The 16674-nt window shown below is 37.6% G+C and overlaps 2 protein-coding genes across 2 annotated transcripts; one reads left to right on the forward strand and one right to left on the reverse strand.

Annotated features, from left to right (window-relative positions):
- Positions 1 to 191: 191 nt before the first annotated feature.
- On the forward strand, positions 192 to 11051 carry LOC106137211 (uncharacterized). Its single transcript, XM_060950510.1, has 5 exons — positions 192 to 1893; positions 2342 to 2555; positions 3327 to 3595; positions 3866 to 4018; positions 8784 to 11051. Exons 1-5 carry the CDS (start codon positions 325 to 327, stop codon positions 11049 to 11051), a joined length of 4473 nt encoding a protein of 1490 aa, XP_060806493.1. The 5' UTR covers positions 192 to 324.
- A 3506-nt stretch (positions 11052 to 14557) lies between these two features.
- LOC106137208 (UPF0587 protein GA18326) lies at positions 14558 to 16661 on the reverse strand. The gene is made up of 3 exons (XM_060950302.1): positions 16315 to 16661; positions 15408 to 15527; positions 14558 to 14740 (listed from the first exon to the last, which is right to left on the reverse strand). The coding sequence occupies exons 1-3, from the start codon at positions 16562 to 16564 to the stop codon at positions 14625 to 14627; spliced, it is 486 nt and encodes a 161-aa protein (XP_060806285.1). The 5' UTR covers positions 16565 to 16661; the 3' UTR covers positions 14558 to 14624.
- Between the last annotated feature and the right edge of the window lie 13 nt (positions 16662 to 16674).

Here is a 16674-nt window from a genome sequence, read left to right on the forward strand (position 1 = left end):
ATTATATATATATACCATAGCTCATATAATTTTAGTCATACTTAGTGTGTAATATAATTTGCCGGAGTCTGTATGTTTCATAAAATGCATTTGATGAAACGAACGACGCAGAAATAAATCCGAGAATAAAACGCAATTTTGACATTGACATTGTTTTGTTGTGGTCAATTTGACAGCTATTTTGACGACAACTTGTTTTGAAATTGAATTGAAATCGAACGAAACGAACTTTTCAAATTAATAAGGCTGTTTAACTAGTAGAGATTCCACAAATTAAAAAAACAATTGAACCTTCGTACTGAAGTTGTGTTAATTATCGAAGCAATGAGTTTATTGAGTGCGGTTCTCCACGAAGTGGATAAAGCGAACACAGACGAGCTGAAAAACGACCGGGATGATCTCCTACCTAAGGTTAAAGATCTCGCGGAAAGATCGCAACTTCTTTCTTGGGCTTTGCAGCAGAATTTTACCGACACTTATGTAAACTTCACGCCAACAAAGAGTTTAGAACTACTCAACTACAGAAACCGGAAAGCTAATATTATTTCTGACTACACAGATCTGTCAAATAAGTTTGCAACTTTACAGAGTAAAGGCTTCAGTGATGCTGAATTTCTTAAGTACTGGCAGAAAATGTGTAGTTCTTACCAATTATTGACTAATTTATCCGTCGTAGTTGAAGCTAAAAGAGTGTTAGAGCAAGCGAACCATGAATATGGCAGGTACAACTACAGTGATGCTATGTTAGGAGTCATGGAACTACAGAAGCAATTGAAAAATTTAGAGTTGGATAAATCTTTGTCTAAAGCATTATCAAATCTTGCTGCTCAAGCTGAAAACCAATTATCTTTGTATACTGCAAGTTTGAGTATTGAATGGGAAGATCTATTCACATGGTCTGAAAATAAAAGTGTTCATTATTTGACCTACTCCCTGACCATACAGCAGAGTGACCCAATTCTTATACAGAAGGTTCTCAAAACTCTTTATGTAACAGAGAGGATGAATGCAGAATTAGGTCTCTTTTCTCATTTCTTTATTGATAAACTGCTCCATAATATCATACGGCATAACTGTGACATATTTACTGACGATCACATTGGGGCTCTGATCTTCAATATCAAAATAGACTTGAACGACAACAAGAAACCAAATTACCAAACAATTTTCAACAATTTAACTGCTGTATTTGAGTTCCTGCAGTCCACGCTCGGCTCTCATTTTGATAATGAAAAAACATTCATAGAGGTATTTGCAGATTCAATTAGGAACAAGTTTTTCAACAAGATCATTGAAGACTGCATCAGGAACAATTTGCCATCTTGTGACAGCAGCTACGAACATTATAAAACAATAGTTTTTGAGTTAGATTCTTTTAACAAATTTCTCATAGATTTAAAATTCATCAAAGCAGAAGATTCTCCTCTGAATAAATACATCAATGACACAGAATGTGTACTGTATAACAAGAAATGTGATAAACTATTATCGGATGTCCGCTTATTGCTATCAGAAAGTTTGTGTTATGGGACAATTGTAGTAGGTACAGAGACATATGTGCCCAATGATTCTATTCTAGACATAACGGATAAGGATCTTTGGGATTTAAACAGGCCTTTGTTTTTACCAAAATGTGTAGTTTCTCAGAACGTTCGGAAAATCTTGGCATTGATTGTAGACCACTTGGAGGAAAGTATGAAGCTTCCAGAAAAGTACAGTCGGCAGCTAGTGATGTACATCAAGGACATTGCGGTCTTGTACCAATGTGTGGTCCCCAAGAAGTTCAAAGTTAACTTGGAATGCTGCCCATTAGATATAGGTATGGTTTCTTCACTTAACAAATTATTAATTTCATACATAATTTCATTTTTATTAATCCAAATCCCAATTAACTGTCTATTTACATACATAATATAAATTATGCCAGCCATTATGGCAAGCTAGTATAATTTCCTAATTATATCTTTGGCCATAATTAAGCTGAAAAAACAAAATATTATAAAAAATAATTTTTGCCCTCATTCATTTATATTATTTAAAACTATATTATTGAGCCTCAAAGGTACAATAGGTGGACTTAATGATAATAGCATTCTCTACCAGTCAAACTTTAGAATATAGTAAACTGACAAAATAATCTGTGTCTATTTAAGAGTGAAAAATACACTTGTTTTATTTATGGAAAAACAAAGAATATAGATAAACATACATTATTATTATTCATAATAAGTAAGAGATGATAAATCATTCCGGCGTTTGTTTCTCCTTACAATTATGCCTGTTAGATAGCCTTCTGAGGTCTTCATGTAAAGCATTCTAGGGATTAATCCTAAATCCTCAATTCATTTCAGCCCTTTTCTTCAACAACTGTTTCTACCTAGCACATGGGTTGCTCGGCCCTCCCTGGAAGGTCTCCCTGCCGTCAGACCTGGCTGATCAGCTCGTGACTGTACTTCTGGAGTCTATTCAGAATCTACGAGTGCTGGGCTTAGAGAAAATGTCCCTGTATTTGCAGAACCAGAAGAATATTATCACGCAAAGCATTGAAACTGCGGGTAATCTTAAAATTATTTCATAAAACAATTGGTTTTCTTGATTCTATTTCTTCAGACTACTTGGAAAATGTTGCGTACAGATTATATAACTGCAGTGTAGTTTGTTCCGCCGTTTCTTCTACACATGCGCTTTGGAAGCGGTAGTAGGTAGTTATAATTAGATTTGAGTGATGTGACGTCAATAAGTGATACTTTTTATCCAATTTTGAAAATAAATCTATTCTATTCTAACATAACAGGACACTAAAAGTTATAAATCATGTTAAGTATTAAATTATTTAACTGGTTATTATTTTTAGGTACTTACAAATGTTATATAACATTGTTATTCTATATGTACAGTATGTGTGTATTATTATATGTTGCAAAGTTGCTAAACAATGTCAATGGACGTGTTATACAACATTGTTACTGTTAGCGCCAATTCGTTATCTGTGCACAATATCCACAGTGAAAAAAAAAAGAAAAATCTTCACACATTTTTCCGAACGCTGGCCGAATACACATCTTTTTATAAAGTTTTATTTCGCCAAAAATAACAGGATTAGTTGTTCTCTTCAGTTACATAATCTGTACGCAACTTTAGTATCATCATTATGACACCTTATTACAGAAATGTCCATTCTGAGAGAGAGCTACTGGGGAAAATGGGGTTCACCTTAAAGTAAAACTACGTCGTGTTCTGCATTTTTATAGTCATAATTTTTAGTTTAATAGACAGAATTAAAAAAAAATTGTAGGTACATAGCTGAACCGTTGTTTTAATTTCAGAACCTACTGCGTGGACCCACGAGACCTACGAAACATTCGACATAGCCATCAACAAAGCCACCACTCTCCTCAAAGACTTGAAGGCCAGTTGGCACACCATCTTGCCCACGCGCATGTACGAGATGTCCATATGCTCGTTAATCCAGACTCTCTGTCACGCCGTGGTAAATAGAATCTTCGCGGACATCAGGCCGATTGAGGAAAAGTTGGTTTACATGCTCGCTGTGAGAGTTGAAGATATTGTGGCTGATGTGGAAGTTTTATTTGAGGTGATTCTTTCTCACACATGTCTTAACTAGAGGACGCCCGCGACTTTGTCCGCGTGGAATCATTCCCGCGGGAATTCCGGGATAAAAAGTAGCCTATATGTTATTCTTGGTCTTCAGCTACCTGCATACCAAATTTCATCGTAATCGGTTCAGTATTTTTTTGCATGAAAAAGTAACAATTCTTTTTTTTTTATTGGTGTACATGGCAGAGCAATAAATACGACGCCATAGCTGACACACGAAAAGACAAGTGTAACTTCATTATTACAGGAACCAATAGAGTTTGAGAGCAAGATCCCAGTTTGGAAGAAGTTTACTAAGCTCCCCCAACTCCTCAAGGGCCAGATGCTGGAGCTGGCGACCCTGTGGCGCCAGGAGTCGGAGCTGAGCAGCAACTACGCGTGCGAGGAGATCCGGCAGATAGTCAAGATCAGGTTCCCTGATGACAAATACAGGTTGAAGATATTAAAGGAAATACAATGATGTTTATGATTTTTTTTTGTAAATATATAATTATTATAACAAGACTAACGTGTATTATTTGTACCTATTGCCCGTTGAACTTCATGCTGAGATTGTAGATTCTCTTCCCGCGTCGTCTTATCCCTTGGTCGCCGTATACAAAATCCCTGGGAAATAAAAGCTGGTCTTATCCAAAGTGCCAGAAACCACACGGCACCATGGTAATCTGTGATACATACATACATAAAATCACGCCTTTTTACCGGAGGGGTAGGCAGAGACAACATCTTTCCACTTGCCACAATACAATCTGTGATAGGTACATATAATCACTTCTTAATCCCTTACGGTGTAGACAGAGCAAACATTCTCGTAAATACTATAAAAGGCCATATTCAATTGTATGGCTAAGTGATGTAACGTCACGAAATAATTATACCTAATGCCGTAGGTCAGATAGGTGTTTGTTTGTTTGTAATATCTTTATTGCATAGAATTTACACAGTAACAAGAAAATAGAAAGTACCTACCTACACAGTTATAAAAGAAAGAAATCACTTGCAATGGCGGACTTATCCCATGAAGGGATCTCTTCCAGTCAACCGGTGTTTAGAAACATCCACACCAAGTTATGCAGGATAAGGTCCACTGGATAAATAAACAACTAATCCTCCACAGGTCATTAATCTGTTACCCACTTACCTAGAAAAGTAAATGTAAAAAAATAATAATTTTAAACGTGTATTATCGAACACGTACTTACCGCCGTTATTCAGTATTTCCCATTTCCGCTTTTCCTTACATTGCTAACTTATGCAACCATGTTGAGATTGCACGCAATTATTGGCTACTTAATAAAACATATCATGTCTTTATTTTAATTGTTATTTCCTTTTCTTACCTACTTATTTGTGCTGGAATGCATGGCAAAAGACAATGTATCTACTTGTATTTTGACGGCCTCTGTGGCGCAGCGGTAGTAAGCTTGCCTGTGACACCGGAGGTCTCGGGTTCGAATCCCGGTCAGGGCATGATGAGACAAAAACTTTTTCTGATTGGTCTTGGATGTTTATCTATATAAGTATTTATTGTAAAATATAGTATCGTTGAGTTAGTATCTCGTAACACAAGTTTCGAACTTACTTCGACGATAACTCAATCAGTATAATTTGTCCCGTATATATTTTTTTTTTTTTTTATGTAAATTACAATCAAAGAATAAAATAGTTACCGAGCCTATTTTCATCTATTCATTTATATAATGTCTGTCCCTTGCGGGGTAGACAGACCAAGCAGTCTTAAAAGGATAACCGGCCACGATCAGCTGTGAGGCTTAATGATAGCACCTATTGAGATTTAAATAGTGACAGATTGCTATGCCATCGACTATAAAAAGAATTCCAAGGTTATAAGCCTATCCCTTAGTCGCCTTTACCAACATCAATGGGAAAGAACTGGAGTGGTTCTATTCTTTTTTATATTGGTTCAGAATACCACACGGCACCTTTATAAAAAAACTTCTTCAATTCAAATGATATTTATTCGAAGTTGTTGGTACTAATTAATGTGCCGATACCTACCATATCGATAGTCTCAATGGAATATTTTTTTGTGATTCCTTAGTTATAACCCATAGTAAACCTTTCCAAATCTATCAGCCCACTATTAATAGGTAGGTACATTTATAAGACTTTATCTTGATCATAATAATATAACAAACCTTTAGTAAGCAGATTTCGCATTTGTTCTATTACTGTATTGTTTTAGCCCAGTAGCCTGTATTATACATACAGCATAAGTTTTTAATACCTGCGGCTATAATTAATTGAAGTATTATAATGGCGAATTGATTAACTTCATCGTTTATTAGCTAACATGGTAGTATTATAATGCAAATTAGATGCGCCGTCTAGATTTTCAATGACTAATCAGTATTAATTACTATCTAATCAATTTTTTGCAGAATTTACCGTAACAATAACTATAGCATTAATCCCGGTAAAACCCTCACCCCTTTGCTTCAGGAAGTATGTCTTCTTCCTCCTGGCTTGGTCCTCCGGCCCAGTCCTTCCGGTTGCACCCTTAGCACTCCGGAAGAAGCCCGGGGTATGCCTTTGACCATGTATCCTAGATTGGGTGAGTCAGGTTTTAAGACGAAGCGATCCCATATGACCTCCGCAACCTCTTTGCAGGTGAAGCTAACCCATATTGGATCGATCATGGTAACATATTCAGTTACCTGAATGTGCAGGTTTCCTCACGATGTTATCACTCGCCGTAAGAGCATCGGTTAGTATTCTAAGTCATGTACTTATATAATTTCGAAAATAATTATAAGAAAGGACATGGTCTAGGTGGGATTTGAAGATGTGCCTTTATGCTCATCACGCATTTTAACTGGGCCCTTACCGATACCGTATGTAAACGAATTAATTAAGTAGTTGATAAAATTTTTCATTCATATTGTTTGAAATTGAGTATCTATACTTAGTATTTACTTGACACCCGAAGACAATGTAATAATACGCCGTCGACGGTCAACTTTTTTACAACCATTAGGTACGTTACGCCTGGCCATTAATATTAGACGTACAATCGTCTGCTCAGTGAGTTTGAAGGACCTGTGAGATATACTTACGCAAAAATACCAAAAAACCGCCACACTGTGATGCTTATCGAAATAAAACCACTCGCCTACTTGAGCTCAAATAAACTCCTGTGACGTTTGTCAAATAACAAACATACCTTACGATATCTACCCCAGAACAAAATCACCTCGATTTTTATCCGTATCCTTTAAGGGTAAAAATGGAGCTGATATTGGCCTTGGCAGAGAAAGTCCCGAAACGCAGCCACCCATTACACGAATGCTATAAAAGTGATTGTTCCTTCCTCGGACCCGCCATTACGTACTTGTACATGTCGGTGACCGGCGTCCATAGTCGCAATATGCAACACTTATCGGTAGGTAAACATTAACGCGAGAGAATATCTAAGACGTTCCCGAACTGATTTGAAAAAATTCAATCAAGATTTTATTTTTAAATTTAGAATGTGTAGTTGTTCTGAATTGAATACATGTGAAGTGCATCGTAAGGTGAATGTGTAATGAAGTGAAAACAAAACGCGAGTATTAAGTTTTGGCGCGAAATAAGAAAAATACGTGGTTTTCCCGGAGTTTGATAACAGTGAAATATTTAGTTGTGTTACTTTGGATGTTAAAAGGAAGATGATGTATAGATAAGGCAATATTATGGTATAAAAATGATAGTTATACATTTATATATATATATATATAAATATATACATATAATCATGTCTATATCCCCTGGGGGGTAGACAAAGCCAACAGTCTCGAAAATACCAATAGCCACGTTTAGCTGTTTGACTCAATGATAGAATTGAGATTCAAGTATGAGAAAGAGATGGAGTGGTCCTATTCTTTTTTCAATTGGTGCCAGGTACCACACGGCACTTTTGGTTTATAATCTGCAATTAAAAAGAAACAAAAAACAAAAAACAAAACCAAAAGATATGAAAATCATTACGTCATGTTGAAATGTCTCTTATTAATGAATAAAAAAATTTAATTTGAAGTATAATAAATATTAGATTCAGACAAATTTGCTGTCATTACGGATACAGAGGAAGAGAGACTGAAGAGAAGATGATGTGAGAGCACAAGATGAAAAGTGTTTTGTATAGATTATCAACGGAGCTCCACATTGGTGACAGTTATACAAACAGTTTTTTTTTATAATAAAAAAATATTTACTTGCATTTTGTAATGCTTTAAAAATAAAATTTACATACAGTCTTCATCTTTACATCTTGACAATACAGAATAACAGACAAAATCATGTACTTAATCTAGAAATAATTAGGCAGGCCGTCTAATTTAGTTTTTACCAACAGACTTAAATTCCAGTACTTACTGCCAAGAAGGAAATCGTCTAAAACATTTTCATACTTTCAGAAGCTTCACAGCAAATTCACCTTACCATGCAATTCTGTAGCCCAATATAGAACACGGAAAATGAATCGCGTGCTCATTTAGACACGCAAAGATTTTTTATTGGGTTAAAAAATGTTTGCCAAAGATATGCGATTATGTAGTTTGTTCGTTTTTATTTGTTTGTTTTAATAATTATATAACTACGTGTATATTAAAAGGGATATGGTGTAGGCTTAATACTTACTCCATAGTATAATAGCTGCATCTGCCTGCCTTGATTTAATTATCCACGTAAATATAGTCTAACTGCAGAAGGCACTTAATTAACTATATATGATTGAAATGTCCCATGACAACGAATATTATTTTAATATAAAATTTGAATAGAAGGAACAAAGTGCCGTGTGGTTCCCGGCACCAGTACAAAAAAGAATAGGACCACTCCATCTCTTTTCTATGGATGTCGTAAAAGGCGACTAAGGGATAGGCTTACAAACTTGGGATTCTTGTTTTAGGCGATGGGCTAGCAACCTGTCACTATTTGAATCTCAATTCTATCATTAAGCCAAATAGCTGAGCGTGGCCTATCAGTTTTTTCAAGACTGTTGGCTGTGTCTACCCCACAAGGGATATTGACGTGACCATGTGTATGTGTGTGTGTGTATGTAGGAAAAAAGTAGTATGATACCTATTCAGTGACTTGGAATAATAAGTCAACGTTATAAATTATCAAAATGTAATGTGACACATTCAATTTTGTTTTTCTTTCAGACGGCATTCCTGATCATCGCGTTAGTGATCGTCGTCAATCAAGGAACAGGCGCAGCCTCGGGGTTGGAAAACAACGCTAAACATGACCAGCTAGCCGAAGAGGCCAGAAACAGTGCTTTGACGATCACGGACGGCCCAAAGTACGTAAATAAGCAAAGCACAGCTCGAAATAATACAAATGAAACCTGGCCGAGCACCGAAGCACAAAGTCACAATCACAAACCCGAACAGAGACCGCCGAGCAAACCTCCCATCAACCTCGACAAAGTACAACAAAGACCACAGAAGTACTATGTTGAATTACCACGAAATCACTACGGCCCACTCCAAAAAGTTTCCGTGAGACATTTCCCTCAGTCGCCACTGATGTATCACCCTCCAAACAATTTATACAATAACTATCAGCAAGTGATACCGCTGACGCCGCACAAAAATTCGTATTACATAAAACAGCAATCAAGGCCTCTTGCATTCGCATCGTCAGTAAACGCACCTACTGTCGCTCAAAGTCCAAAATTCAGTCTTCCAGTTCAGACTATTAAAGGGGTGAGAACTGATACAGTCAGACCCCCGCAAAATCCTCACAAAACTAATGTATCAACCACCACTGTACCCACAACTACCACAAGACTTCTAAGAACGAAGCGAATATGGCCAAAAAAGATTTTAGAAAAAATGAACGCTACTCTGAAAAATTCAACAAAGAAAAATGATACACATGTAATAGATAACAGGATAAATGATTCAGATCCAGACACTGCGGAAACCGTCCGAGTCAAATACGTTTATAAAAATGCAAACACAACCGAGACACCAATCAAACGTCCGTACAGGCCAGTGACGAGGATCCCCAAAATAAAATCAACCACTCCGTCTTTCAATGTCAGTGAGATTCAACCTAACGATTGGATACCACTAGTGCCGTCTCATTACACAAGACCTGGAAGGCCGACGCTAAAGAGGATTAAAAGATCCGATACATTCCCAGGTATACCTGAACCATACCCCCGACCGACTGTACCAAGTAAACGTATGTTGTATTTACATTCTTTTGGATTAATCCCAATGAATAATTTACAAACACCCATGCCCGAGATTGCGAGAAAAAAAGCGTCGTATTTTCGTAAAAGAAAGCGACAACTGAATCCCTATTATTCTGGTTACAGCACGAAGCCCGGAATAGGAGCGCAGCACTATTATTACGATGATCACCACGGCGAAAGCAGTCACATTCACAGCCACGGACATAGCTACAACAATCACCAGCACGAGCATCAACCAAAAGTGGTCACAAGAGTGAAACACCACCATCATCACCACCACCACAGATACATCAAAACAGTAGAGAAACCAGTGAAAGTTCCTTACAAAGTGGAGGTGCCAAAGCCGTATCCGGTCGCGATCCCTGTAGAAAAACGGGTTCCTGTTACTGTGGAGAAGGTGAAGGTTGTCGAAAAACCTGTACCTTATCCCATCGGTATTAAGGTGCCTCATCCCGTCCCTGTCAAAGTGGTGGAAAAAGAGTATATTCCAAAACCATACGCGGTAATTCAGCAGGTCCCTGTAGTGAAGCACGTTAAAGTGAAAGTGCCACACCCTGTGCCAGTTCAAGTGGAGAAGAGAGTACCTTACCCGGTGGAAGTACAGGTGCCGGTTGACAGGCCAGTGCCCGTTCCTGTGGAAGTAGAAAAACAAGTCCCTTACCCGGTGCCTGTAAAAGTGTTGGTGCCTCAGCCTTATCCAGTAGAAACTAAGGTGCCCTACCCGGTACAAGTCAAGGTTAAAGAGCCATTTGAGGTCATAAAACACGTACCCGTTAGAGTACCCGTTCCACAACCATTTGCGGTCCCCCATCCTGTTCCTGTTCACGTTGAGAAAAAAGTACCTTACCCCGTCGAGGTAGAAAAGAAAGTGCCCGTCCCGTTCAAGGTGATAGTGCCGCAAAAAGTGGAAGTCGAGAAAAAAGTGCCGGTTTACATCCCGAAACCGTACCCAGTGGAGAAGAAAGTTCCAGTGCCCGTCAAAGTCCCCTATCCCGTCAGAGTTCCAGTAAAAGTACCTTACGAAGTGCCAGTATATCTTAATAATCCTGGACCTATTTATGGCGATGGGTATTATGTTTCTGGAGGAATTAATGTATCAGAAGAATCCGCTACGCAAGACCCTAATCATACAGTGACAGTCCATGGAAATACAGGTTTCACTGGGTTCCAGTCACGGTCAGATGGCACTGAGACTACGACGGCAAGTACGACGTCCAACCCTTGAGAAGTCACGGATATTTATGTAAATATATGTAAGTTATTTATAACGTCATAAGTTAAATTTGTAACGTACTGATAGGATAAGCCGTTTGGATGCTGTGGTGTTGATTGTTCCACTTTGAGTAAATGTGCTGCTGTGATATTTGAAGTGTCTTATTCAAGCCTCATAAACTCAAATATTGTCAGATTTGAATTTTCAACGTAAATATGTAATTTTCATAATTACTTCGCTTACTAGTTATGTAACGAAAATTAATTAATGATAAAGAGACAACACTCAATAGATCCACATTAACCCCTTAGCTTGTGTTGTTTAATGATATATCCATCAACGAAAAAATACAAACGAACGAACACAAGACATGCATTGCAGGCAAACTGGTTAAAAACATTAAAATAGCTATCTATCACTAAAATCTTGCTAGTATTAAATTTTCGAATGTAAATCGTGTGACTGGCATGAAACCTACTGCCTAGAGGTCGTCACAATACATCAACTACGGAAACATACGTAATATGCTATTAGAACTAACTATAGTCCCGAAGGGTCACCGTCAGGTTCAATGGATGGCGATAAATTGCAGTAACATGATGTCACTCACCCCGAAAGTGAAGTAACGGATTACAGCGCCATTAAAGCAATTAAAATCGATAATCGATCGATTTGGGCGTGGTATGCATTTGCTTTGACACACGCGAAATTATGAAATAATCAGTTTACAAATATGGAGTAGCAGATATTGATTGATCAGACATTTTTAGTTTATTACTACAATAAACTAACTGTAAAACGAATCGACAGAGTGGCGGTGTATTCGATTCGTAAACAAGCGATTCTGGGTTCGAATCAATGATTGCTCATTAGTTTAAAGAGTTGTGATGTTCTTAAGTAGATGCAAAACATTAATAGGAAACATGTACATTCAGGTAACGGAATTAGAAACTATGATCCAATCTCTGCTTTTAACACAATGGCGGACGATCAAACTTCACAGAAAACAAAAAGCAAGCAAAGCAAATCCTTTCTATTTTTGTAACAAACCGAGTTGCATTCTAAACTATCCTAAAGAGATCAAAGTCCGCCTGTGACCACTATCCGGACGTGGGTAAGTCAGATTTTTACCCAAAGCGATTTCAATCTGACCTCCACAATCCAACCTGTAATGACTGAAACTTGCTGTGAATTTTCAAGTTCAACGTAAGACCTTCGGTCAGCAACCTAGTAATAAAATGAATATGCGAAAATCAGAAAATTTAAACATACAGTGGGCTCACGATACAGCTGTGCCACCTCGCCTTGATAAGTGTATGGGAAGTGGGCCAGGTATTTCCTAAATCGTGTACAGGAGTGACGATCGCCCAAGCGATCCGCTAACTTTGATACTAACAGCTGATAATAAAATCGAGACCCCACGGTGAAAGCATAGCAATCTGAATAATAAGATTCTGAATAATCCATCCATATGATCACGTCTATATCCTTACGGGGGAGACACAGCCAGTAGTCTCGAAAGACTGATAGGCCACGTTCAGCTGATAGGCTTAATGATTCAAATAGTGATAGGCCCATCGCCTAAAAGAAGAATCCCAAGTTTATAAGCCTAAACCTTAGTCGCCTTTTACGACATCGATGGGAAAGGGATGGAGTGGTCATATTCTTTTCATATTGGTGCCGAGAACCACACGGCACTGAATAATAAGGCTGCAGATAATTAAGAGTGAGAAAAAATACTCGTATATGAAAACAAAGGTTGCGTTGTAGGGAAGTATTGAGTATCGTGTGAATGAGCTATGTGATACCGCGTAACGCTTGCGCGCCAAGTCGACTGTAACTTTTCACTTTCGATATTTAGTTTCCTTTTCCGCTGTAATTAACTTTTTTATACTATTAACTCAGAATCAATTATTATACTTATCCACATACCCGCCCTCCAGCTAGAGATGATCCGAAAATGGTCCTTCCCAGGCCGGATTAGAACATTAAAGATAAAGATGCACTTAAAATGGTATGGAATGCTATGGAATACTTCCTTTACAATACTACTTTTTCTTGGTCGTGGTGTTAGTCCCCGCTACTTCCTACCCTCTCTGGAGAGGAGCTTGACTTACTCAACAATACTACATTATCTACACTAATATTATAAAGAGGAAAACTTTGTTTGTTTGGTTGTAATGAATAGGCTCAAAAACTACTGAACCCATTTTAAAAATTCTTTCACCATTCGAAAGCTACATTATCCACGAGTAATCTATACTAATATTATAAAGCTGAAGAGTTTGTTTTGTTTGTTTGTTTGTTTGTTTGTTTGTTTAAACGCGCTAATCTCAGAAACTACTGAACCGATTTGAATAATTCTTTCACTGTTAGATAGTCTATTTATCGAGGAAGGCTATAGGCCCGGAGGAAGGCTATATCCCGGATTTCCTACGGGAAACATCAACAATGCAGGTGAAAGTTGAATGAGTCGGCCATCTGCGAGCTTTCCACGCGAACGCTGCGCAAACCAACAAAGATATAGTAAAACATTGTACTAAAGATGTGAAGTACTCATTTTTTGCCACAAAAAAGTCCGCGAGAGCATATATCTATCTCTTAAGGTTTACTTACAATAACCACTTTTATGTTCATTTTTTAAGATTATTTTTTCATTATAAACATAAGTTATTTTGAAACCAATTTTCTTTAATTCAGTATTAATCCTTATCCAGATAAATATGTTTATTACTTTCGGCTTTTCATGTAGACTAAAATTGCCATTTACAGTATATAAATCAGACGAATAGGTTTTGAGATATAGTCGTTATAAGCAATTTGCAGCGAAACATTTAATACGGCGAACCAGCGTTCTTTCTAATACGCGTGACCGCCTGACCGTCCCCCCGACTTCCACGCGGACGAAGTCGCGGGCACAGCTAGTATAGACTATATTTTATTTTGGAAAAAATAGGGTTCCATAATGTATTTGGATTTTTCGGACACAAACTGAAAAAAATCAACCAAAAAGTTACTTATTTTACGTACGCTGCCTAAACTACAAAAGATAGAACCATAAAATGTTTTAATTAATTGTAGATCTTATAAATATCTACAAAAAAGTCCGCGACACACTATACCTATCTATGTCGAGTGAGGCACAACAACCACATTTTTATTTAAAAATCTTGAATTTATTTGGTCTACATTTATACGCGTTTTTTTTACTTATGCTATTTATCCTTATCAAAATAAATAATTTCTTCAATAAGTACAGTTTATGCAGATAATATTTGGTCTTTGAATGATTAAAATTGGACGTTTGGTTTTGAAGTTGTGGTGAAATTAAAATATTACGATTTCTGCTGCACGGCCCGGGACTGCAGGCAGAAGTGACACTTTTGCCGGGAGCAAGACTTAGCCGCTTTGCGGGCGGTCCTTTAGTTAGTTCTAATAGAGATATATTTAGTATCGGCTGTGCATCCGTGCGAAGCCGGGGCGGGTCGCTAGTTTATTATAAAAATGCAACATTTAATCGTGTAAAATTTATTTAAATAAAAATATTAATTTAGTTAACATAAAATAAATGTAAATGTACATAGTTTACTTGACTTTAACGAACTGCCACTCGAGTTCGTAAACGCCGACGGATGTCTGGTTCTTCTCGTCGTAATCCACCCACTCTTTCTCCGTCAGATCAACATCCTCGAACTTCTTGCCTGCAAAAAATATAACAAACTAGTGTCCGCGTGTAACGCCCGCGACTCCACCCGCGTAAAACGAAACATCCCGTTATTTTCTGGATTACGCTTTTTATTATAACGTGCAACGGGTCAGCGTTAATTTTTCGCGGGATAAAAACGGCGTCGCGCGTGCCTTGCCACCGGGACTACATACACGTCTATACCCCATGTGGAGTAGACAGAGTCAAATCTTGAAAAGACAGAAAGGCCACGTTCAGTTGCTTAGCTCAATGATACTCGTATAGTTGAGATTCAAATCCCAAGTTTACAAGCCTATCCCTTAAATTCCTTTTACTACATCCATTGACACACCTATGGACTAAACTGGATTTAAATGAAATTTTGCATAAGCATTGTTATTTTAGGAATGCTGATTGTGGTAGGCGCTGTCTACCCCGTGTAAGGAATAAAGATGTGATTATATGTATGTATGTATTCCAATTTTTTTTTCTGGTGTTAGTTCCTAGTAAGTAAAGTTCAAGAGAGGAAACCAAGCTGCACCTTTGACCATGAACCTGGATTATTAACGGAGCCTCACTTAATTAATTATTCAATCAGACATACATAACTGTTTTTGAAAAAATTACAATAGTAAAGAGGGTATATAGATATGATAGTTTTAAAAAGACTGAACAACAATTACCATTATCCTCAGCCTCTGCTATCCACCCAGACTTGGGTTCAAAATCAACAGGCTCCACTCCTCGGCAGTCGAAGATGACAAGTGTTTTGAATTTATTCACGTCATTATTTGTGTATGCACCTGCAAGAAAAAGATTGACAAGATATTGTTGAATAAATGGATGAAATATGTAACAAAATGTTAGCTTAAAATATTCAAATTACACTGATTGAGTTAGCCTTGAAGTAACTTCGAATACTAACTCAACGATACTATATTTTATAATAAATACTTATATAGATAAACATCCAAGACCCAGGCCAATCAGAAAAAGTTCTTTCCTCATCATGGCTCTGGCCAGGATTCGAACCCGGGAACTCCGGTGTCACAGACAAGCGTACTACTGCAAAGCCACAGAGGCCATCAAAATAATAAAAAATAATTTAAAAGCCTTAGAAACATTGTAAATAATAGAAGTGATGTGTAATGGGCCTTTTGAACAAAGCCCACTTCACTTAGATCTGTAACTCTACTTTGGTGTAATTTACTTTCGTTATATAAATAATCTTTTGCATATTTGTGCAAACCTGGAATCTCTCTCATCTGTGCATGTTCCCGGTTGCACCTTCCACAGTAGTGTTTCAGGGCCCGGGTCCACCTTGTGCAAACCTGGAATATTTATGGTTAATCCCTGTATCTTTCAGATGGGCTAGCAACTTGTCATTATCTGAATTTCAATTCCATCACTATAGGTAAGCATAACTGAACATGACCTTTGTTTGAATCTTAGACTTATGGCTCTGTCTACCCAGTGAGGAATAGGGACCTGATATATGTACATAATCCGTAGCAGCAGAGGTTTCGGGCTATCGACCCCGCAGAGCCGGTAGTTTTTTCTTAAAACTGAAAGAAATGAGGTTATGTTTACCATTGCTGCCTTCAATGACATCCATGCTATTTTCCCTCGAGCACAGCTTGCATTTAATCAGCAAGTTAGTCTCGGACCTATTGTGTTTATGTGGGACTTTATCGGCTTCCGTGAGGTCGTGAAACTTATCAGAAACTTCGCCGCAACTGGAACACTTGAGTTTTAAAAACCATTGGTAGTGGGGATGGTTCGTGTACAATTTCTCAATGCATTCTAAATTAGCTTTTATCTGGAGAGCGATTTTCACCATTCTGTAAAGTTATTTGTAGTTTTTATGAAAAATAAGAAAACAAAACAGATGAATAATTTCGAGAAAGCATTACAAACAATCTTGCGTCAATGTCACTGTTGACTGTACGC

Source organism: Amyelois transitella, chromosome 21 (genome assembly GCF_032362555.1).
Source record: "Amyelois transitella isolate CPQ chromosome 21, ilAmyTran1.1, whole genome shotgun sequence".
Lineage (NCBI taxonomy): Eukaryota > Metazoa > Arthropoda > Insecta > Lepidoptera > Pyralidae > Amyelois > Amyelois transitella.

Bases quoted from the DNA above. Each gene is read 5' to 3' on its own strand.
- LOC106137208 (XM_060950302.1), bottom strand. From the start codon at position 16,564: ATGGTGAAAATCGCTCTCCAGATAAAAGCTAATTTAGAATGCATTGAG. The intron at 15,528-16,314 runs GTAAACATAACC...TTTTTCTTGCAG, and splicing joins TGTCATTGAAGGCAGCAATG to GTGCATACACAAATAATGAC. The intron at 14,741-15,407 runs GTAATTGTTGTT...TATTTTTTGCAG, and splicing joins AGCAGAGGCTGAGGATAATG to GCAAGAAGTTCGAGGATGTT.
- LOC106137211 (XM_060950510.1), top strand. From the start codon at position 325: ATGAGTTTATTGAGTGCGGTTCTCCACGAAGTGGATAAAGCGAACACA. The intron at 3,596-3,865 runs GTGATTCTTTCT...TCATTATTACAG, and splicing joins ATGTGGAAGTTTTATTTGAG to GAACCAATAGAGTTTGAGAG. The intron at 4,019-8,783 runs GTCAAGATCAGG...TTTTTCTTTCAG, and splicing joins GCGAGGAGATCCGGCAGATA to ACGGCATTCCTGATCATCGC.